Source organism: Notolabrus celidotus, chromosome 9 (assembly GCF_009762535.1).
Source record: "Notolabrus celidotus isolate fNotCel1 chromosome 9, fNotCel1.pri, whole genome shotgun sequence".
NCBI classification, from domain to species: domain Eukaryota; kingdom Metazoa; phylum Chordata; class Actinopteri; order Labriformes; family Labridae; genus Notolabrus; species Notolabrus celidotus.
The window spans coordinates 12,852,423-12,875,427 of record NC_048280.1 but is presented as its reverse complement, the minus strand read 5'-3'; the positions used below and the strand labels follow the sequence as shown (position 1 = coordinate 12,875,427).

The 23,005-nt window shown below is 42.0% G+C and overlaps 1 protein-coding gene across 5 annotated transcripts in view; it reads right to left on the bottom strand.

Annotated features, from left to right (window-relative positions):
• Positions 1–23,005, bottom strand: part of sh2b3 (SH2B adaptor protein 3) — a 63,757-nt gene that overhangs the window by 35,058 nt on the left and 5,694 nt on the right. For 4 of the 5 annotated variants that reach the window (XM_034692946.1, XM_034692944.1, XM_034692949.1 and 1 more), the window contains exon 2: positions 7,354–8,562. In XM_034692946.1, coding sequence (XP_034548837.1) covers positions 7,354–8,532 — 1,179 coding nt within the window. In that variant the 5' untranslated portion in view covers positions 8,533–8,562. The remainder of the gene's footprint in view (positions 1–7,353; positions 8,563–23,005) is intronic. The other variant, XM_034692945.1, reaches the window with a different exon arrangement.

Here is a 23,005-nt window from a genome sequence, read left to right as displayed (position 1 = left end):
AACCCTGTTATTGTAAAATCAAATGTTAAAAGAGTAGAAGCACAACCAGGGCGTAAACTTAACATCCGCCAAGTGCCAATGGCAACTAAAAAATTTGTTTGGCGTGTAAAACAAAAACACAAACCCGCCAGTGGATGATGGAAAATTTCATATTGCATGTGAGGTTTTTGTTTTCATACTTCCGCCCATTTCACGCCCCACATCGGGCTGTACTTGTGTTGTGATTTGGTACGTCGGGAACTGCGTGACGTCAGCTACTGGAGTTCTAGTTATTCCCTTTGCTTGAAGAAGCACAGCGGGAAGAGTGTTTTGAGGAAGATGTGGCGACACATTCCCGGCGTGAAGCCACCACAAACAAAAAGGATAAACAAAGAGTAACGGATTAATGTCACTATACGACCTTTCAAAGAAAACTGGAAAATTGCAGAGGCTGGCCAACCTCGGTCCTGGCTGACTTACGAAAATGAACACACAAGAATAAAACCCAAGCACAAACACACAGGAGTGGATTTTTTTATTTGGCCGGTGGAAAATATTTTTGGCCGGTACATTTTTGGAGGTCACTAGCCAATAGTAGATGAGGTAAAAAGTTAATTTTACGCCCTGAGCACAAGTGTCCGGACATCTGTGTGATTGACTGTCAGTTAAGTTTGGTGTCAGTATGAGGAAACTAACAATCTATATTTCATGATCATTGACTCAGTGACTCCAAGACAATATCAAAAATCCATGACAAGTAAAAAGTGCTCATTCAAACTCAGACAGGAAATATGAGAATGAAAAATACCAGATGGCAGTTTGAAAATTATCAGAATCCCTGATGTATTTAACCTTTCTATTTATTCTTTATTGTATTATTAAAGCATATGGTATGCTGACAGCTCCTCATGTTACAGTGTGTACGTGTTGTTAAAGTTGCAGTTCCGCCAAATACTGCCATGCATCATAAACCTGCCTCAACTTTTGCATTGACACGTCTGTGCGCCTCGACTGCAGCTTTCTCACGCAAACTCATTATCAGTTTCCATGCAGCAGCTTCCTCTTTTGTGCTAAATGAGCTCACTGATATTACTGCTGTTTCTCACACATGAAGACAGACAGAAGCACACACACACACACAAAAAATACATCAGTAAAAATACACTTTAATGCTGCATGTAGGTTTTTATACTCAGTGCAGTAGAGATATGTGTGCAGAGTGCATGTTCACACACCTACACACACAGTCAGAGAGAGAGTGAGAGGCCACAGATGTGCAAAACTTGAATTAAGATCCACAAAAAAGGGGAAACAACACAATATCAAAGCCCGCACGTCCAGCACGCTACAAGTGCATGTGTTTAAAATGACTTCTTCCCAGGGTGTGAGCATGTGCATTTTCATGTGTATATTACAATGTGTTCATGCAAGTCCACAGCTCTCCTTCCTTTTAAGGACATTCTCAGGGCCTTAACTCTCTGCCCTACCAAGATTACACACACACACACACACACCCAAATACACACACAAAAGCAAGAGAGAGAGTTGGGGAGTATTCAGAGCAGCAGTGCAGTTGGCTAACTAAAAAAGCAGCGTTGCAATCAGTCCCAAAAATCCTGCCAATGCCCTCCCATTCTGATATATATGCATGCACTCACACACACACAGACTTATTCATGCACACACACTGACACACTCATACTGCTCTGGCTCAAGCATCAACTAAATAACCTCACGCACAGGCTTAGGGCTGCAGCTGGCTGAGGAGCTGAGGGCTGCTAAATATAAAAACCCTGCTTGCACATATACACATTTAAACACACACACATGCATGCAACCTCTCCTTCTCTGACCCGTTTGTGCCAGAACACACACTTGCACACACCCTGAAGAGACTGAACTGTACTTTCATTGACCTTATAGATGACAGCGGCTAGGACTGCAGTCAACTCCGCCGCTCTGATTACTGGTTTGGGGATCTTAGGGGACTGGGTGTGTAGGCACATGCAGCCTTGCAGCTGGAGCCATCTGGAAATACTGCAGGGTTAAATGCCATTAAGGAGCCAAACCTACATATTATGAATAAAAAGGCCTTCATGCTGCACCTGAAGTTACTCAAGCAGAAAATATAGATCTTAGATGTGACAATTTCACATTTTCTTGATGTTGATGTTTTAGTCACAGAGAAATAAGTAGAGAAGTTATGACTGGCTGAAGTAAAACCTCAAACAAACAGGAAACATGTAGGAGGCACATCTATTTACTGAAGAGTTAAAGAAGACGTGCTGATTCTCTGAGGTAGACGAGCACTAAAATATCTCACTGGGTAAATGTTCTGTGATATTAATGCATGAAAATTGCTGCATTACCAAGAAAAGTGTGACAGTGATGAGTAAGGCACAATAAGAGTACCTTTAGCTGTAGTCACACAAACAGAAGCACTGTTTCCTCAAGATTTCGTTAGTATGTTAAAGGACAAACTATCTCTTACCCCATCTTCACAAGGTGATCACAGTGAAACCAACGATAGTGCTTTAACAGGGACACTGAAACTCAGCATGCGAGGACAGAACAGACATGATGCTCTTGTTCATTTTCATATGGTCTAGATCTGCTCTTTTTGTACAGCATCATAAGTATACATTTGTTGTGAAGTGGCGGTAGATTGATTGATTAATAAATTTACTCAGGTGAAAACTAGGGTCCCGTTCAACATCTCAGCACACTTTGTGGTTGCATTTAAAAAGCAGGATATAATAATAATAATAATAATAATAATAATAATAATAATAATAATAATAATAATAATAATAATAATAATAGGATCTCAAGGCGCAGCCGGGGGGAGGAGGGCCTCCAGTTCGGGGAGCTTGGATTTTCATCTCTGCTTTTTGCAGATGATGTGGTTCTGTTGGCTTCCTCCAGCGGGGACCTCCAACGGGCATTGGGGCGGTTTGCAGCTGAGTGCGAAGCGGCCGGGATGAGAGTCAGTACCTCCAAGTCTGAGGCCATGGTTCTCTGCCGGAAAATGTGGATGCTCTCTCTCGGTGGGGAGCGAGACTTTGCTCCAAGTGGGGGAGTTTAAGTATCTCGGGGTCTTGTTCGCGAGTGGGGGTAAAATGGAGCGTGAGATCCAGAGGCGGATTAGTGCAGCGTTAGCAGTGATGCGGACGTTGTATCGGACCATTGTGGTGAAGAGGGAGCTGAGCCGGAAGGTAAAGCTTTCGATTTACCAGTCTACGTTCCAACCCTCACCTATGGTCATGAGCTGTGGGTCATGACCGAAAAGATAAGATCGCGGATACAAGCGGCTGAAATGAGTTTTCTGCAAAGGGTGTCTGGGCTCGGCCTTAGAGATAGGGTCAGTAGCTCGGACATCTGGAGGGAGCTCAGAGTAGAGCCGCTGCTCCTCCGCGTCGAAAGGAGTCAGCTGAGGTGGTTGGGGCATCTGATAAGGATGCCTCCCGGACGCCTCCCTTTAGAGGTGTTCCGGGCACGTCCAACTGGGAGAAGGCCCCGGGGTAGACCCAGAACACGGTGGAGGGATTATATCTCCCGCCTGGTCTGGGATCACCTATGGATTCCCCAGGAGGAGCTGGAAAGTGTTGCTGGGGAGAGGGATGTCTGGGTCAATTTGCTTGGACTGCTACCCCCACGACCTGACCCCAGATAAGCGGAAGAAAATGGATGGATGGATGGATGGATGAATAATAATAATAATAATAATAATAATAATAATAATAATCTTTATTTATGGAGCACTTTTCAAAAACTATGTTACAGTGCTTAACAATACCTCAAGGACATGTGCAAAATAAAGAGCATTTTAAAACGGTGCAAGTGTCATCGCTATTAAAAGAACATGAAATCAAAAAAACATAAAAACAATGGAAAAAACTAATAAAAGCAAAATAAAAGCAGGACCCTGTGCAAGACACCTTGATCAAATAAAATCAGGAAATGCTCTTCGATAAAAGTATGTTTTGATCGATGATTTAAAAGAGAGCACAGAGTCCGCCAACCCCGGACTGCAAACGCCTTGTTCCCCTTGTTTTAAGACGAGTGTTTGGGACTGACAATAGCTCTTTGCCCGAGGATCGCAGATTGCGTGCTGGATTGCGCGTACGTGTTAAAAGGTCAGAGATAAAACCGGGGACAAGACCATGCAGAGCTTTAAAAATAACCATTAAAACCTCAAAATCTATTCTAAAACGTACTTGCAGCCAATGTAGTGAAGCTAAAACAGGCGTGATGTGGTCGTATTTCCTGGTTCTAGATAAAAGCCTGGCAGCTGAGTTCTGTACTATCTGCAGTCCATTGAGGGATTTTTGATTAAGACAGGTAAAAAGGCTGTTAAAGTAGTCTTACCAAGTTGATATAAAAGCATGTAAATTCATTTCAGTGTCTTTAAAAGTTAAAAAAGGATCAATCTCTGACATGACAATCGACGACATTCACAGTTTTCTGAGAAAGCCAAATGTCATCGCAGTTTTGGTCTTGTTTTGTCATGTGGCAAACTGAACACAAAAAAGGAGATGCTGCAAAATATGATTTATGACAACAAAACAGAGCAGAGAACAGAGACGATCTGAAAAAGGAGGGGGAAAACCCCAACAACTGGAAACAGGAAACAACTGAGAGCCTGTGTTTGTGCATGTGTTTGTGTGTATCGGTAAAGAGTATGAACATGAATATACAGAAGCAGTGCTACATAATCGTGTCGTGCACAAGCTGAGGAACCTCTCACTGTTCTTGCTGTTAATTGCTTCAGTGACATTTTGAGAAGAAGCTTAACAAACATTTTCATTAACCACATGTACGATTCTGGTTGTCAAAAAATCCTTAAAGGAAGGCGTCTGATGTACAAACAACAAACAGAAACAAAGCGGAAGCCAAAATAGAACATCAACTTAAGCCATTTCTGATGCAAAAAAGCGGATCCATCCAACATAAAAGAAGGCCCTCCAAGTTCAACAATTTCAAAAAGCCTTCACTTGCTTTATATCCAAATGTATATAAGTTGTTACTCTAGAGCTGTGATAAACTTAGCTTAGCATAAAGTCCCAAAGCAGTGGGAAAAAGCTATCCTACATTATTTGAATAACTCACTGATTGACACATATTTTGATTTCAGGGAGAACTGTATTTCCCAAATTTTCTCAAAAACAATCCCAGAAAGTTTGATACACATGGGCTGAATTGTAAAGCTGTTCATGACTTCAGACATCTTCTCCAGTTAGAGTCACCTGTCATTGTAAATTACTGTTTATGTATGAAGCTATTTTACTCTACTGCTCAACCAAACGTAGCATGTATGGCGAACAATCAAGTATGATAGCATGTGCACAAACCTGACAATTCCACTCTGTTCATACAATTAAAGCTGCTGTTTGTAGTCGTGATATAAACATCAGTTCGGAGAGAGATTATAAATGTCAACACTACGTCTCCCCCTCTTCTCCCGTAACCCCGCCCACTAAAGATTGTTGAGCGCATTCTCACAACCCCATCCACATCAACAATCAAGCAGTCGAAATAGTGGATCACTTCAAATATCTCGGACTCACCCTGGACAATAAACTCAACTTTGATCAACACACCACTGACATTCACAAACGCTGCCAACAAAGACTCTCTGCCATCCGCAAACTCAAAGCACTTTCTGTCGCCCCCCACCTTCTACTGTTACTGTACCAAAGCATCATCCAACCCATTCTCCTCTACTGTTCCCCCTGCTACTACAACATGCTAACTGTCTCCAACAAAAACAAACTCACACGCACCACAAACACTGCCACCAAAATCATCCACCTCCCCACACCCAACCTGTCTGACCTCAACAACAGAGCCATCATATGCAGAGCACGCACTATAACACTGGACCCCCAACACCCCCTCTACTCAGTCTTCACACTACTCCCCTCCAGTCGCAGGTACAGATCCCCTTATTCTAGGCGAGCCCGGTTTGGCAGAAGCTTCGTCCCATCGGCCATAGCACTGCTAAACAGAATGCCACTGTAATGTGTCCGGTGTGTTTATATGTGTCCGGTGTGCATATATGTGTCCAGTGTGTTCATATGTGTTCGGTGTGTTTTATATGTGCCCAGTGTGTGCATATGTGTCTGGTGTGTATATTTGTGGGATGCGGGGCACCATTGCTGTGAGGCTGGGTGGATGTTTATGGTTATTGTGTTCATACATGTATTCCTGTACAGACGATGGCAACAAATCTCCTTATTAAGGACAAATAAAGATCTATCTATCTATCTATCTATCTATCTATCTATCTATCTATCTATCTATCTATCTATGCATAGACTGTATAAATAATGGAAGTAGTATCCGTGACGTCACCCATCTGTTCCTGAGTGCTGTTTTGAAGCCAATCTACGGCGGCAGCCATATTGGAAATCGAGTCAACCAGGCATAGTGTGACGTAAAGAGACGGGGTTTGAGCGTTCAGGCCAACAGCTATGTGTTCCCGTCCAGGAGTCAAGTCAGTCATGTCCTTATTTGGGCAAAAACTCGTAATCTTAATATCTTCTGAACTGTTGCCTTAGAAAAAAATTCACCCCCGTACAGTGTCTGCCGATAAAGAAATTAGCTAAGTAGAGCCAAGCTGTTTTTTGAACCAGGCTGTAAACATGTTTATTAATGCTGCAAAAATCATCCTTTTTGAATCGCTGTCTATGTGGTTTCCAGTGTTTCTGCAGCCAGCCTCAAGCGGATTCTCGATGAATTACAATTTATAACACTTCTGCATAGATTGAGACCGGAGGTTGCCGCTTGGTTCTATGAGGAAGTAGTGGCTTCCCAGCTAATCAGGGTGACGTAGTGGGGCCACCACTCAACCAATCAGGACAGAGGATTGGAGATTAGCTATGATTGGTCCGTCATAATGGGAACGAGGAGAATAATAACATTGCTTTATACATAGGCATTGGAAAACACAGAGATTTCGCAATAGTCTCAAATTACTTCACTTACAGATGAGTAATGATGGGTATTATGACCTTTTCTCCAAACCAAGCAGAATAAAAGTAACGGTTTTCACACCATTCCTACCAACAACAGCTTTAAAGCAGTTTAAGAACATGGTATCACTTAAATGTGTGTGTGCAACCCTGCAAAGCTCTAACTTGCCCTCTTTCTCCTAGGAAGTCACTGGCTTTTAGGACTGAAATGATAAGCCGTCACATGAAGCGAAATTGGAAACTAGAATTAGATAGGATTATAAAATTCAGGTGAGTTTATGTTGGTTGTTGTGTTGAGAGTCTGGTGATTCATTGTGGACATAAACTGTTGTAAACAAACAGAGTTAGCAGTTGTATCCAGAGCCTGGTTGAGTGAATAAGCATTGGGAAGGGCTCCTACCTTTGGAGGATCATAGAGCTCCAACTGGTACTTCTCCCCTCCTCCTCTTCCTCCTCCTCCTCCTCCTCCTCCTTGAGCATCCCTGATCCTCCTGATCAGCAGGCGGCAGCGTTGCCAGTGGGGCTGAGAGTCCGAGATAGTGTCATCTACCAGCAAGTACCTCAGTGAGCCCTCCTTACAGCAGCCACTCCCCTCTGACCTCCTCTGCCTCATACTCCCGACACGTATCCGACGGAATCGATCCAGAAAGTTAGAGGCAACCCCCGCCACGAGTGAAGACGTCGGGGTTGTGGCTTCAGAGTTCAGACAAGACGAAGAGTGGGACGAAGAGGACGACGACACCTCTTCGTTTGGAGAGGAAATGCAGCCCACTCTGTCGACATTATTTGGGGGATCGTTGTTGTTGTTTGAAGTAGGGTTGCTAAGAGACAGGTCCTGGGATGAAGGGGGGCTGGGAACAGGCCGTTTCTTGAGAAGCCGCCTCACGGTCTGTCTGATTTGACTGACAGAGAAATGTGTGACGTCAGCATGTCCAGGGTTAGAGGTCGAGGAATCAGAGGAGTACCGTTCAGATACCTGGCGACGGTCTGTGCCCGAGATATCCTCATTGCTACGGCTGCGAATCAGCAGTGACCCGCCGCCGATACTACGATTGGAACTTCTGAGCACCACCTGGTTTCCTGAAAAGGAAGATCCTGCTGAGCATCGCAGTGGTTGCTCCTGTTCACGTCTCAACACCACAGGCTCAACTTTTGGTGACACCACATTAAACTGTGCTGCTCCTCCACTTGGCCGGCCAGCCTCCCTATAATCCTGCACTCCTGACAAAGATGTGAACCGCAATCGACCGATTAAACCCTCTAATGGTGTGGTGGAGGAAGCACTACTGGTAGCAGTAGAGCCTGTAATCTGGCTGAGCGGAGCGCCATCTTTGTCGACCTCACAGCAGAAGTGCTGCTGGAAGAGGTCAGTGAACTGCTTGGAAAAGGTCTCTGGTGGGAGGACGTCATGTTGGGGCCGCTCTCTGGCGAAGCTCTGGTAGTGTCCGGCCAGCTGCCGGGCTGTGGCGATGGCGTGTAGCTCGCAGAATTCCCTCCAGCCTCTTGGGGGTGCTGCCAAGCCTGGGCCTCCTCCTGCTGTTGTGGTGGTGTTGGCTGGATGGATAGTGTTACCATTCATTGCAGTAACCAGACCGGCTGAGAATCACTGCTGCCAAGCACAAAAAAGTTGGAAACAAAAAGAAGAGGATAGAGGAAAAGAGAAATGAGTGGTTGGAGGGAAGGAGGGGTAGAGGGGTCAGTTTGGAGACAAGAGTGGAGGGATAGAGGGTTTGTAAAAGAGGGGGAAACAAGGGACAAACAAAGGAGAGATATGGAAATGTTATTAGAAGCAAATCAAGATCATTTGAAGTGTTGTATAAGAACTGGATCACCACAAACTGAACTGGCAAAACAGTCAGAGCATTTCTTTGAACTACTTTAAAGTTTGAAACAGTTTGGACGGCCAAACATCTGATTTTATCTGCTCTCAGACTTAAACAGCCTAAATTGGATTACATGGGCCTGCAAAGAATCTCTGGCAATCAACCAGTCACAGAGTATCTTAATAGATAAGAACGGTCACAGTTCACCCAAAGGACAATGGGTAACCGTTCAATTTGTGGGAAAAGAGTTGATTGAATTAAGAGCAAAAACACCCTAAGTGCACATATTTGAGAAGAACTCCAGGAAATCTTTAACTACCAGTGAGGTGGATGAATTGAAGATTGAAAATGAGGAGAGTGAAGCGAAGTGGATTCAATCAAGCAGACTAAATCAGTTCCAAAGTGCTCTCAGAAATGGACGGCAGACTCAGAAGCACTTAAAATGAATGAAAACAGTAATAAGTCATTCGGCCAGACTCTGAATGAGACCCTGAGAGAGGAAGTATGGTTAGAAAATTTCTCAATCAACCACACTGCTTGCTTGGCCATCTGTGTGTTAACATGTGACCTGTTTCACTGTTCCTTCTGCTTTTTGCCCCTCATCTTGTGTCGAGGTCGTATTATGGACTGTGATTGCTTGAAACTACATCCTCACTGTTTTTATTTACTTTAGTTGAACTGAGATAGTTGAGATAACATTTGTTGTGATTCTGCACTACATAAATAAAGATTGATTGATTGATTGGTTGATTGGTTGATTGATTGATTGATTGATTGATTGATTGATTGATTGATTGATTGATTGATTGATTGATTGATAGTCCCATTTAGATTGATAATAAGTTGCTCCTTATGCAGCTATGGACATTTTATCTTTCTTATTTTATCTAACCTTTATTGAAGCAGGAGAAACTCACTAAGATTAAACATGTCTTTTCATGAGTGTCGTCTTATTTACTCCCAAAAGACTTTGACATTTCTCTAAAGTTTCGACTTATGAAGGGAACAGCTGTAACTTTTAGATTCATCGCTACGCTGATAATCCATACAAAGCAAAAGTCTATTCATTTTCCTGTCATTTATCTCATTTAGGATTTTTTATTTGAATATATAGTTTGGGTTGACTAGGAAAAAAAAAAGAGACAATGAAGTGTTTTCTCTACCAAAACGCTAAGAAGTATTTCTTTGTTTTACTGAATGAAGTGTGTATCATGATCAGAAATGTATACCTGACCACCTGTAGATGGATCATGTGGTTACACTGTGGTGATTTTGGGGTATACTTTGCTTGTATAAGTTGAGGTGGTGGTGCTTGAGTAGCTTTTAGCAGCCATGGCCACCTGCATTTAGTCTCTGCTCCTTGTTACCTGTTCTCTACATGTTTCACTTAGCTTCTATTGCTGCATAAGACTACACAGTGGATTCATTCATTTTACCATGGGAGGCTTTTTGTCTGTGTATGTGTTCATCATAATATGGATATACAAAACAATATTGCACCAGAAGAAGTGCGGTTCTGCTGAATATCAGCACAGCTGTTATTGTGCTGTTATTTAGCACAATGGCACAGGTGTGATATTGCAGCTATACAAAGTTTCTACAAGTGGCAAATATTACAAACAGCAACAGTTGTCAACCTATCATTTTTGTTTATATAACCACTGATTCAGCACTAATGGAATGCCTCTTGTCCAATCAGATTGCTCTTTTGGAAATGAATGTTGTGTAATTCTGAATATTGAAAGTGGCACTAGCCAAATAAATGCAGCACATCCTAAACATCAGTAGTTCTGAAGCACCGTACCCATGACTGTTCCGTGCAAAGGTGAACAAAGGAGCACATTCAAGAGTCCTGTGCTTGTACAGTGTACTGTATAAGCTGTACCCTCGCCACATAGAGCATTTAATCTGAAAAGAGATAGTGGTTTAAGTCAACCACGTATTTCAACAGAAAAGAGGAAACAGGATGCATTCCTTAGCGTTCAATAAGAGCCCAACACCTGTCCTTCGTCTCGTCAACCATCCTGCGGTTTACCTGATGTCTGCTTACACTACTGACCCTGAGACATTTCAATTCACAGTTACAAGAGATCGGGAGGAGGGAGGGCACACTTTCAAAGAACCACAACTGCCCTGAGCTGATGTAAGAGTGGAGCTTCTTGGTTGAGACAGACAGCCCATAGATGATTCGATGTTGTATAATCAGCCGCAGACTTGCTTGATTTTCACAGTAGTGTAATGCAGCCAAAACAAGGACCTTAAATGCTCTTAAATTCAATTTAATCAATTGTTCTTAAAAAAAACAGTTGATAAAATCTAAAGCATGATAGGATTTTTAATTCCTTTCCAAAATATAAAAAACAGGTAGGATATCTCACCATGAAACTACAACTGTTGGAAAAGCATTATTTTTCAGAGAACTTTAGGATGTTTTTAAAGATTTAATCATGCATTATATAAAAACTGTAGCTCTTTCCAACACGTCTGTATCAATGCTTTCATTTGTTTAATCAATCGTAAAACTACGACACGTGCCCACAATACATACCATATTTCTCCAGTGCAGCAAAGAAGGGCCTATTCTGAATACAGGAAGTATGAATGTGTGCATTACGTGTGTTTTTTGAGGGGGTGGGGGGGTTGGGGGGAGGGGGGGGTTGTCAGGCTTTGGTCCAACAAGATCACAGAAAACCACAAGAAATAGGGGAGGGGGGAGGGTTGTGGTTGGGCAGAACATGGAGCAACATGTCTTGTTATCTCTCGGCTAACTTCTCCCTCCCTCTCCACGTCCTGAATGACGACATTCAGAGAACAACGTGAACCTGTAAAAAAGTGATTTCTACGAATCAAGTGAGGCAAGGACGCTTCGTATTTTTTCATCGAACAAACCGTGGGATCCTTGCGCGTCAGTGAGGGATCGAAAACTTGGCAACATTAAGTGTTGCGTCATAAAAGTTCCTGGATGTGCCCTGTCACAACAACTAATCCTCTTCCTGTACTTTTTTAGAGCATGCTCAGAGCATGCCGCCTTGTGCCCCCACAGCTGGCCCCCTAAGAAGCCGGTTTCTATCTGCCTGGCCAGCCCAGGGATGACTCAGCACTGACTGAATACAGAGCATGCACACACAGACATACAGCATACTGTACACACATCTGCAGACACACACATCCTCTAGTTGGATCCCTCTGGGGTTTGACAGTCTCTGTTCCCATGGTTTTTTCCTCTTTCTGTTCATCCTCTCTGTCCTCTGTTTGGAGGAATCCCAGAGCCCTTACTTTCACCTTGACTGTGGGGCCTAACAAGGCTACATCCAACACAGTTTTGTGTCTCTTGAGCTGCGAGACAGAGAAACTTTCCTACCCACAGAGTCAAAGTCTCTGCTTTCCCCTCTTTTCTGTCTTCCTCGCCATGCTCATCACTCCCTCCTCTTTCTCAATGCCGACATTCTTCTCTGTGACACAGACACACTGATTGCTTTCTCCATCTCTCTTGTGTGCTTTCTCAGAAATCCAGCACAGTTTACTTGCTGCATCACAGCCTGAGAAACTGCCATCCCCAGCAAGTGAGTGATCAATGTCAACAACAGTTGCAGGTTTTGTGGCGAGAAAAATGCAAAACCAACGTGTTCTACTGCGTGTATACCCCAGTCTATGACGAAAACCACCTAGGCTACAGCTTGACTGATATAGAAAACTGATATCAGAATGTGACATCTACAACACTTAGACGTGCACCTTTGTTGGACAGATGTTAGAGTTAGATACATGTCTGAAATAATAGGCTGACAAATGACAAATATGTTGATATTCTCAAATGAAGTTCAACATGTAATCATTGTGGATATTGAACCTGTTTGTGTTGGTCGGACATAACAATCAATCTTCAAGCAATTTTTAAAATGAACTTACACACAGATAAGTAATGACTAAACTAACTGATCTTATACAACCTAATCAAATATTAGGAAAGATGCTTCCTGTTCAATCAAATAAATCATCTCAGAATAGAGGTTTAAACTTAATTTTAAGTTGAGATGAATATAGGAGTATCTTATCTTATCTTATCTTAAAAAAGTGAATAACAGCACCAAACCAAGTATGAATACAATTCAACAAAATGATGTAGCACAGCTCTTACCTCCCCTCTCAAAGTGTTGCTCCCAACACCAGAAGTAGAAGGAAACAAACATTTCTCTTTCTTTTTTGTTTCTTGGGAATGCTAGAAACTGATTTTAATCAAGCAGGAAGGAAACAGGATGCGTTTAAGGCACACGAGAATGGATCTTGTCAGCATGAGTAACCTCATGACTTTTGTCAGCTCATTGAGTTGAGGCTTGAATCAACCTCAGGACACACTGGGGGGGGGGGGGTAAATGTGTGGTGCTGTGCTATGGTACTACTGCCAAAAGGCCCAGACATCAACATGGAAGAGCTGGCAGAGAGCCAAATGTGGCCACAAGTGAACAGGGTCCTCCTGACACTAATACTGAAATAAAGCTGTACACTAAGAAAACAAACAGTTCCAGCACAACATTTGGATTACAAAAAAAAAAGAGTATACAGAAGCCGTATTAAATTTGTGAAAACACCACGGCGTTCATATCAACAAAGACACACATAGACTAAAGCTTATACAACACAGAATTATCAGTGCTGCTGGTGGAAGCCCTGTTACAGGGAGGTCCTATTTATATCTCAAACGCTTGGTATCAGCTCTAACACACCACTGTGTGCTCCCCGTTGTCCCCAATTGGAAGCTGCTCTTGTTTGAAAACACACACACACATACACACACATACACACACACACACACACACACACACACACACACACACACACACACACACACACACACACACACACACACACACACACACACACACACACACACACACACACACACACACACACACACACACACACACAGAGGTCTTTGAGCTTTCAGGTCATGTATTCATGGAAGGAGGCAACTGTCATGGATGCAGTCTAATGTGGATGAAAATGAGCTTAAACACAGAATCAATCTGAAACAGCAAGAACATGCTCAAAATGCTGAACTATTCTTCTTGACCATGTGACTGTATTTTGATAGCTTAGTTAGTATTTTGGAAAGTTCTTTCTTTCTGATTATTTTTGATAATTGTTTGGACTTGCAGTGACAATGAGGTAGGGCTTGGAGTGATATTGCTGCATCGCTGATGCATGCATCTTTCCCATGCAGACGCACAGGCCTACATTATGAACCATCAGTGGAGCGGGGATATGGCTACGTGGGCTCAAGGCAAGCCCTGACAGTTTTCTCAAAAGCCCCTGAACTTTCAGGTAAATCATAAAAGCTGTAATCTTGTGTCATTCCCATCAGTCATACGCTGCGGTTAGTGAATGTGCTTGTAGTAGAGAGACCATGAGGTGATCTCATGGATTAATATCAACCCACTTATTTTAGCCCGCTAGCCAAAGCTAGCTTGCATGCTACGTTTAGCCTTTTGTAGAGCTATTCCCGAGGAGAAAGAGTAACAAGCAGCATGTAGGTACACAGAGAGAAACCACTACACCCAGCCCCTTTTTCAGAGCACTCAAGAGTGATCTTTCAGCATTTCATTAGCAGCTTCTAGCTGCACACATGTTGGGCTCATGTTTTAAGTTAAATTCTAATTTAAGCAGCAGTCTGTAAGGTACATGTAGCTGACTAATTTAGGCACATTTACTGTCAAAAAGTAAACCATTTTATTTAATTTGGGTTTAACTGCTGTACAGTAGCACTTTTCACATGTTCCCTGTGAACAGAGGTTAGGTTTACTTACTATGTCAAATGTGAAATTTGTCAAATGTGCCCTGGTTGTGGGTATTGCTATGATTGTCTCAGGGAGAGCATCATCCAAGTTTTATGTAGGATGTATCTTTTTTTGTATAAATTTTGTTGGAAAGTAATAGTCATAAATAAATATGCAGTTTTAAGTATTAAGTATTTTTCTTAATTTGCACAAGAAGAGAATTGATGATCTCTGCAATTAGTTGTGCGGAAAAATATCTGTAATCGGCTAAATGAGTTGCAAAATATCGGCATATCTAGTCTCAGGCTGTACTTTTTTACCTACTGACTGTCAGAGACACAGAAGCCTATTTTCGGGGCAGTTCACCTATTTGTTGCTGCTGAGTGTTGTGATAGACAGTTGATGATGAAATAAGGGGACCCTGCCAGTTTATAATACAACATTTTCAGTTTCACAGTCCATTCATTGTGATACGGATTTGAGGCAATATCGCCCGGCACTACGATGAGGCTTGTGAATGTGTTAAGAGGTTATTGACACTGCTGGGTGGTGGCTACTGATATCTAAAGCCTAAATTATAATTAATATTTGTAAGGGGAGTTTCACATATATAGACACATGGGTCTATTAGAGAGTTTCTGGAGAATTTGTGCATATATACACCTCCATTATTCATTCCTTTGTGTGTTACTTCAGAAATAAGCATGCTCCTAATCTTCATACTCATTACATAAAATGCAATTTACAGCTAGCCACATCCTCTGACCTTTATACAGCTCCAGTCTTATTACCCAGATCAGCCGGATCCAATCTATTGCTTACGACTCAATTAGCCTGCATGGCATCAAGGCTCAGCGAGACATCAAACGCTACAGTTTTTCCCATAAAAGTGGTGTGGAAAAAATAAATAAATTGGAAAAAAAGAGGCAACATGTGCATCACAAGGTTCGGGATGAAAAACAGATTCTGTTACCACCTTTGAATTTTCATTCTCTGAATCACTGATGAATCACAGAGTCAAAAAACAAGAAGAGAGAGTAAATGAGTGTGTGAGGATAGTAAAGGGGGTTGTAGGAAAGAAAAAAAGGAGGGAGGGAGGGAATCAAACAAGAGCAGGAAGAGGAGGAGACAGAGACAGACAGAAAGACAGATGAGGGGATAATGAGAAGGAAGGCAGGCAGGCAGGCAGGCAGTGAGAAAAACAGAGCAGAAGAAAGGCAAGAGAGGGGAGGAGAAGGCGCCAGGTTGTGGGTGAAGGTCCAGGTGGCAAGGCAAAAGAGGAACTGAGACCAAAGGATCTGAGGAGCGCTGCTCTGCCTGGGCAGTAATCACAGCTACAGGAAGCCCTGCCCTGCCCTGGCAAGCAGCGAGCAGTGCACACATGCGAAGACCCTGTGCACACACACAGTGCATACCAAAAAGTACTCATACATCAGGGCTGACTCGTGACTGACTGGTGCTGGAGAGTGACAATTAAAAGGCTTTGTTCTACTTTACATATGCAGTCTTTTTGAATTGTTAACAGATTATTTTTAGATAGATATCACCCTACATAAAATCAGACCAGCTTGAAGAGGTAATCATGGGTCGTCTTTGGTAGTGATTTAAAATCCAAGTGGATGCTGTAAAGCAAGGAATATTCTTGAAATAGCAGAAATGATGTCAGAGTGTATCATATAATAATCAAGCATGCATTTATCTTGAACTAGTGAAGCTCTGTCCTTGTTGCTTGACATTGATAACGCACATATAGCACTACAGAAATAGCCACAGAAGCAGCCAGTCAGTTTGCAGCCTTTTGCTTAATTGCAAAGCGCACATAGTAACTCAAGCCCACTTCCCTTTGTGAGGCCCTGAGCAGCAGGTGAAGAAAGAGAATGGAAAAAACAATCAAAAATAGAAAATGGAACTGAGGGGTATGAAAACCATGCTGAGTATGAACTCCAGGTATCCTCATAAGATGAGGAAATTGTTGACAATAAATGTCAACATGACTTCAATTATAAGTACATCAGCTGCTGCTTTGCTTGCAGCCCCCTCATCATGTGTTTGCTGCAGAGCTTTGGGAAGAAACCAATCTGTGATCTGAATCTGCTTTATCTGTTGTGAAACTAACTTGGCTTACCGTAAAACTGGACCTGTATCCTGTCAGACTATCGAATTTGTGCAACAAAAATCAGCAAGAGGATCCATTTCTAATGATTTTGAAGAAACTCAGACAAAACATAGCTGATGGGATGGTGAAAAGCTGACTACAGAGTCACAAGAGGAGGAGGTGATGATCAGCTGGAGCAGAAGTGCAAGTAAATCCACAGAGTTCAAGCATGGCATAGATCAGTGTTACAGTCTCCTATGAGTTGATCAGGACTAGGGATGTTCACAATTAATTCATTATCGATTAATTGATTGTTAAGAAATTACTCAAAACACAGATTTTTGTTTTCAATTTTCCGTCACGTGGAACAAACATCATGTGGTCTCATATTACACTCAGCTATCAGGGAGGTGTTTAAAGCATGTTTCGATGTGAATCAGCTGTTAAAGATGTTGCGCACAGCGGAGACGCTCAGCTGGCGGCTGCGGCTGTGCGTTTGGCCTTGTTGTTGACATAAAGATACCCTGTTTTTCAGTGTTGATTAATCAATAATTGATCGTTCACATTTCCAAAAATCAATCACGGAAAATACTTAAATGTACATCCCTAATCAGGACGCAAGAAACGTATATATGCACCAGTGAGTCACAGAGGGAGACTTTACTGCTTGTGCTGGCTTGTGAGGCTGTAGCCCTCGTCGCAGAGGTTGCAGGTTTAATTCCAGCCTGGACCATTTACTGCATGTCCTCCCCCACTCCCTACTCCGCACATTTCCTGTCTCTCTTCGGCTGTCCTGTCCCTTAAAGGTGAAAATGCCCCAAAAATATAAATAAAAAATAAATAAAAAAGGTAGAAATAATGCAGAACTACAACAGAAACCCAGCTTTGCCTGGCAACAGTTTTATTCAAAAATAACTAAAAGCCGATCTCCTATTTTTTTTAAGATTTAACAAAACACAAGAAACCATTAGTACAAACCCACAAGCAAGTATTATGCAATTCTGTTCTCAGAAGAAAAAGGAAAGAAATTTCCAGCATAACAGCTCCCATTCTATATTGTTATGACAGGCAAAACAACCTCTTCCCCTGTTAGTTAACATACCCGTTAACACAACCTGACACCATGTGACCCTTTTTTCATCCCTTTCACTTCATGTTTTATACTTGAGTGCAAGCTGCTATGTGCGACGCTGAACTGGCATATAGATGCAGCTCAAAGTACGGATTGATCAGCATCATGAAAGAAGAACAGGTCCAAACGAAAAAGATCTGCAAGCTGCTGGGACGGGGGATTGGCCGAGCCACAGTGTTCCTGTTTGTGAGAAGTGAGATGTGAAAGGGCTTTGATAATGAACGGAGCAGAACGCGAGACGCAAACGGCTTACATAATTAAAGAACATATTGTAAAGGAGGAAGTTGGGCTGAAACATGAGATAACCTCATCTTAGATAACCTTAACTTCCCAGAGCCTGAGGAGAGCATCAGCTGATTCAGGGTAAGACAAGAGAGGTTAAGCTCAGCTCCAGTCTGTTAAACATAAAAAATATCAATAAAGGAGATCAGGTTTTTTTCTACATAGGTATCAATATCACCTGAAAGAAGTCTGATGTATAAGCAAAATACAAGCCATTGGTATGTAACGAGAAGAAACAGCATAAATCATTTTGTATGGCACACTATGCAACAAATACTTCTATATCCCACACTTCAGTGCTCTGGGGTGAGAACAACCTTTCATCTTACAAGTTTGGCATTTAGTTTAGCTGACGCTCTTATCCTGATGGCTTTGGGGGACATATTCACTAACAAAGAAAAGGGCCTCTTTTTTAAACCACAATAACATGAAATAAACATGTGGGTAATACTTCATATTAAGGTCCTTTTATTTACCGTTGGGAATAGCAGGGTAACTCACAAATGCAATACGATGTGATGCGATATGATAGGAAGTAGAGATGGGTACGAGTACTCGAGTACTTGGGTACTCGCCATTTACCCCATTATTCGAGTAGCACCTGACAACATAACTTGAACTCATACAGCATTACATGTGTGACCATGTGCTTTTTGTTTTTGTCCTAACTGAATATACTAGGTAGGAAAATAATTAAGGGGATATAAACGTATGACTTCTCCAGCCACGGCTTCAGCTTTAGAACACACCGAGTCAGATTTCAGGAAAAACAACTGCTTTATGGCAGCTACGGCAACTCTCTAGGAACATAGTATTCCACCGAAAGCACAGGGCACAACAAACACAGAACCGTCTGCACACCTGCGGCATGTCAGTTAAAAAAAGGGATGTCTGGAACTACTTAAAAAAACGATCAAGTTAACGTGCAGCGCAAGATATGTGGCGTTAAACTTAAATACCATAGAAATACTAGTTTGATGCGTCACCACATACGCTTAAAGCACAAGGAGAAAACAGCAGAGATAGATAACAGGCAGTCTTACATCACGTCTTTTGCTCGCCCTGTTAGCACACGTCATTGTGACGAGACCAGAGCGGAGAAGATTAGCCTGACAATAACCAAAATTGACTTTTATTTATTTAATTATTTAATTTTGTTTAAGGTTAAAAAAATATTAATAATTGGGAGAACTCGAGTAGTCGTTTATTAGGTAATTCGAGTGATCGAGTACAAGGATTACTGTAAATTCCCATCCCTAATAGGATGCGGTATGATACAATACAATGCAAGACGATACGATATAATACAATGGGATAGGAAAAGACACAATACAATACAATAAACTGCCATGAAATATAACATACAATGTTCACCATGACGATGGTATGCCCCTAATGGGCAGGACTCGTGTCATTAGTGCCACTGCCAGGAGTCAAGATGAATTGAGTCAAGTCAATGTTGCCCATCAAACCCCTCTTATAGCATGCAGACATGTAGCACACTGGCTCTTTATGAGGACTGGAAAGCCTCCGAACATCCTGCAAACTACTTCTTAATAGTTGATTAGGAGTTGTTAAACATGAACATTATATGCTTGTTCAGCATGGGTTCAATAAGATGGTGGTAGAACCACAAAACAAACTCAAGCATATTAAGATCATAGCTCATTTAAAGAAATGTCTGTATTAGCTATTAATAAGCACTAACTATGAGTTTTTGAAAAGAGAGAACTCTTGTCGTTGCTGAATAAAGTAATTCAATTAGACATTAATCTATGCTTCATAATGACAGATACGTAAGTAAATATGCATGCTAAGCAAAGACGCATCTTTTGTATTGCAAAAGAATTCTGTTGTTCTCATGTGTAGGCAAAATCCTTTTAGGCACCATAGGGTTTTTGTTTTGGTTGGAGTATTCCCTACCTCAGTGCTACTTTCCCACAACAATGCAGGCTCCAACAAAACACAATGCTGCTATTCTTGAGACGCACAGAAATAAAGCCCGGCAGCTTTCTGGCCATTTCCTGTGGCCTGGGAACGGATAGAGGGAGGCAGGTTGGGAAAAAGCAAAACTAAACAAGAAAGGCTGGATCTATGACAGCAAGGAAATTGTTCAGCACTGGCGAGGATTTAAAGTCGGAAATCAACTATGTTGAAGGATCAGGACCACTTTCTCCCTCTGTACTGCAGTGTGACAGAATCTAGGGCTAAGCTTAAAAGAGAAGCAGTTTATATGCAGTATATTATTATTCTGTGTCCAGTCATTTCCAATAACCGAGTGAAGTTCTCACCAACAAGCATCCTTCAAGCTGTCCTGCATGCTACCAATGACTAATACAAACCCTCTCTCCACAGCCTGCAGTCTATCATTATCCTGCAAAGACAGTCCCTGGCATGTCTAGGAAATACCAAAATATAGGGCTCAAAGAGGCATAATGACAGGCAGAAAGTGAATAAAGACAAGTTCAGTTTTGGCTTTGGCTGCATGGATGGATGTGATGTGTGATGTGTGATGTGTGATGTGTGAGGAGAGGGGAGACTACAGGAAGGAGGTCAGTTAGTGACTGACTGTCGGTATTAAAAACAACCTGACTTTTTTGCTTTCTTTTCTCACTTTGTGTTCATTCATAACTCTAAGCTGCAAAAACAGTTTCGGTCTACATACCTCATTTGCAAAGGGGTGATGTTTTTATGACTCATCCATTTTGGAGATATCAAAATGAGAGTTATGCGTACATTAGTATATTCTGGGCTGTGGTTAAGTTGTCTGACAGGGGGGCCCGATGTAGCTGTTTGTCAGGAGGCTTAGGCCCGCCTCAGCTCCACCTCTTTGTCCGTGTTAGGCTGACCCAAAGTTAGGTTGAGACAGCACGTCCAAGATGGCGACCGCCAATAACTGTCTTCAGAACCCAACATAAGTAACTGTAGGAGCCATGAAGGATTAAAGTGTTTATACTACCTTATTTTGAGGTTTAGGGTAGCATATTGTTTGTCTATTTTTTGTGGCGTTATTTTTTGTTGTTTGTTTACGATATAGTTTCTTGTGGGGTCAGTTAATTTGATCATTTACGGGTCATGTGTTAGGGGCAGGGAGTTAATTTAGGCCACCTGTTTTCTTTTGTTTGGAGGTAGAGAGAGGGGGTGAGCTGGGTCTCTGTACTTTTTGTTTACCGCTTATTTTTCTCTGATTTTTCGCTATTTTCTTTTGTGCACTTAATAGTGAGTTGATTATCCTTTTTCATTAATAAAAACTTTTTGTGCATAAGTGATTTTTGCTGTTAGCGCGTCCAACAATTCACTAGATCCATCTTTAGCCTCTCAGCGGCTTTTGACTCTTCATAGTCGCTAAGTAACCAATGGAGGACCTCACTGACAATGCGTCCGTGTTTTACAGTCCATGCTAGGGAAGAGCCGCCATGCCTCACATTGTCAGGTAGACCTCTATAACCCCTTTTCCACCGCCTGCTCAAGACAGGACTGTTGCACCTTGCTGTTAATGTAAATGTCACAGAGGTGCTATGGTGTGGCAAAGTCATTAGCCACTGAGCTGGCACTGGAGGTAGCAACAGAGGTGAAATGACATCGCTGTGCATGGATGCTGCTATGTAAAAGTCCACTAAGACACCAATATCATTATGTGGGGTTCGATGTAACAGTACAAAGGTCTAGTGATGGTGGAGCTCTGATACAGCGCTGCAGCAGGATCTTGTATAAAAAGAGCTTGTCTATCATCCCTGCCTGCTTCTATGAGTGGGTTTGTGCTTTGTTTTTATTTATAGACAGGGTTTACAAAGTTCACAGCCTGCCCTGCCACTGATACTGAATTTTCAGTGCAAAATTATGTGTTATTGTTTTTTAGTTGTATAAAATCTATCAGACCTTCTCCAAAGTCTTAAAAAGCACTTGGATGTTAATATCAATTAAAACATTAGGATGTAGCCATATACATTTTAGACTGCACTAAAACAATATGTAAATCGTATACCATGTTTAGAGAAGATTAGATACACATACATCCAATAACTCAACAGTTTAGATTTGTTTTTCAGTTACAAAGCAACCAGATGCTGACCTCAGCGTCTTACTGGAAGCTTTGAACACAGGCTCAGTTTCTGAAAAGCTGAAAACAACAATCCATCATTCACTACTTGGTCGAGTCAATTCAATACAATTCAGCCAATTCAGGCTTTGTAGACTCAGATGTTCCGGCTGGGGAGAGTACGACAAATCTCTGCCTGAAATCCACAAAGCACTTTATGAATGAGTCATCCCCACTCACGATGTGTTTCTGATTCATTGTGAAGAGCCATGATTAAGATGTGAGATATTATATATTTAGTATATCTGTGTGTTACTGTGTGTGTGTTATTTAAGGGGGTTTAGGTGGGAGGTAACAGACTCCCACAGACACATTGATCTGCTGTGATTCATCAGCTGGCATCTGACTTCCTGGAAGATTTTTTTAAGGAGTTATAAACTTTTCCACAAAAGGGACTAATGATGAGCTGAGTGAGTTCACACTTGCAAAACAGCCCTCCCTGATACAATAACATCTAACAATCCTGTACTGGATTATTTTGTATTGTTTTGGAGCTTATGTGACATGAAGCACGTAAGAATGTGTGTTCCTGCTTTCACTTCAGTTTAGACATGACTCCTGTTTCTGGTTAGCACACACACACTCAAAGAAACAAACACTACAAGGTGTGCATGCAATATACATGAAGGGGTTGCGACCAAGCGGCAACCTCCGGTCTCAAACGATAAAGCCCATGCAAGTGTTATAAACTGCAATTCATCGAGAATCCGCTTGAGGCTGGCTGCAGAAACACCGGAAACCACATAGACACCGATTAAAAAAGACGATCTTTGCAGCATTAATAAACATGTTTACAGCCTGGTTCAAAAAACGGCTTGGCTCTACGTAGCTAATTTCTCTATCGGCA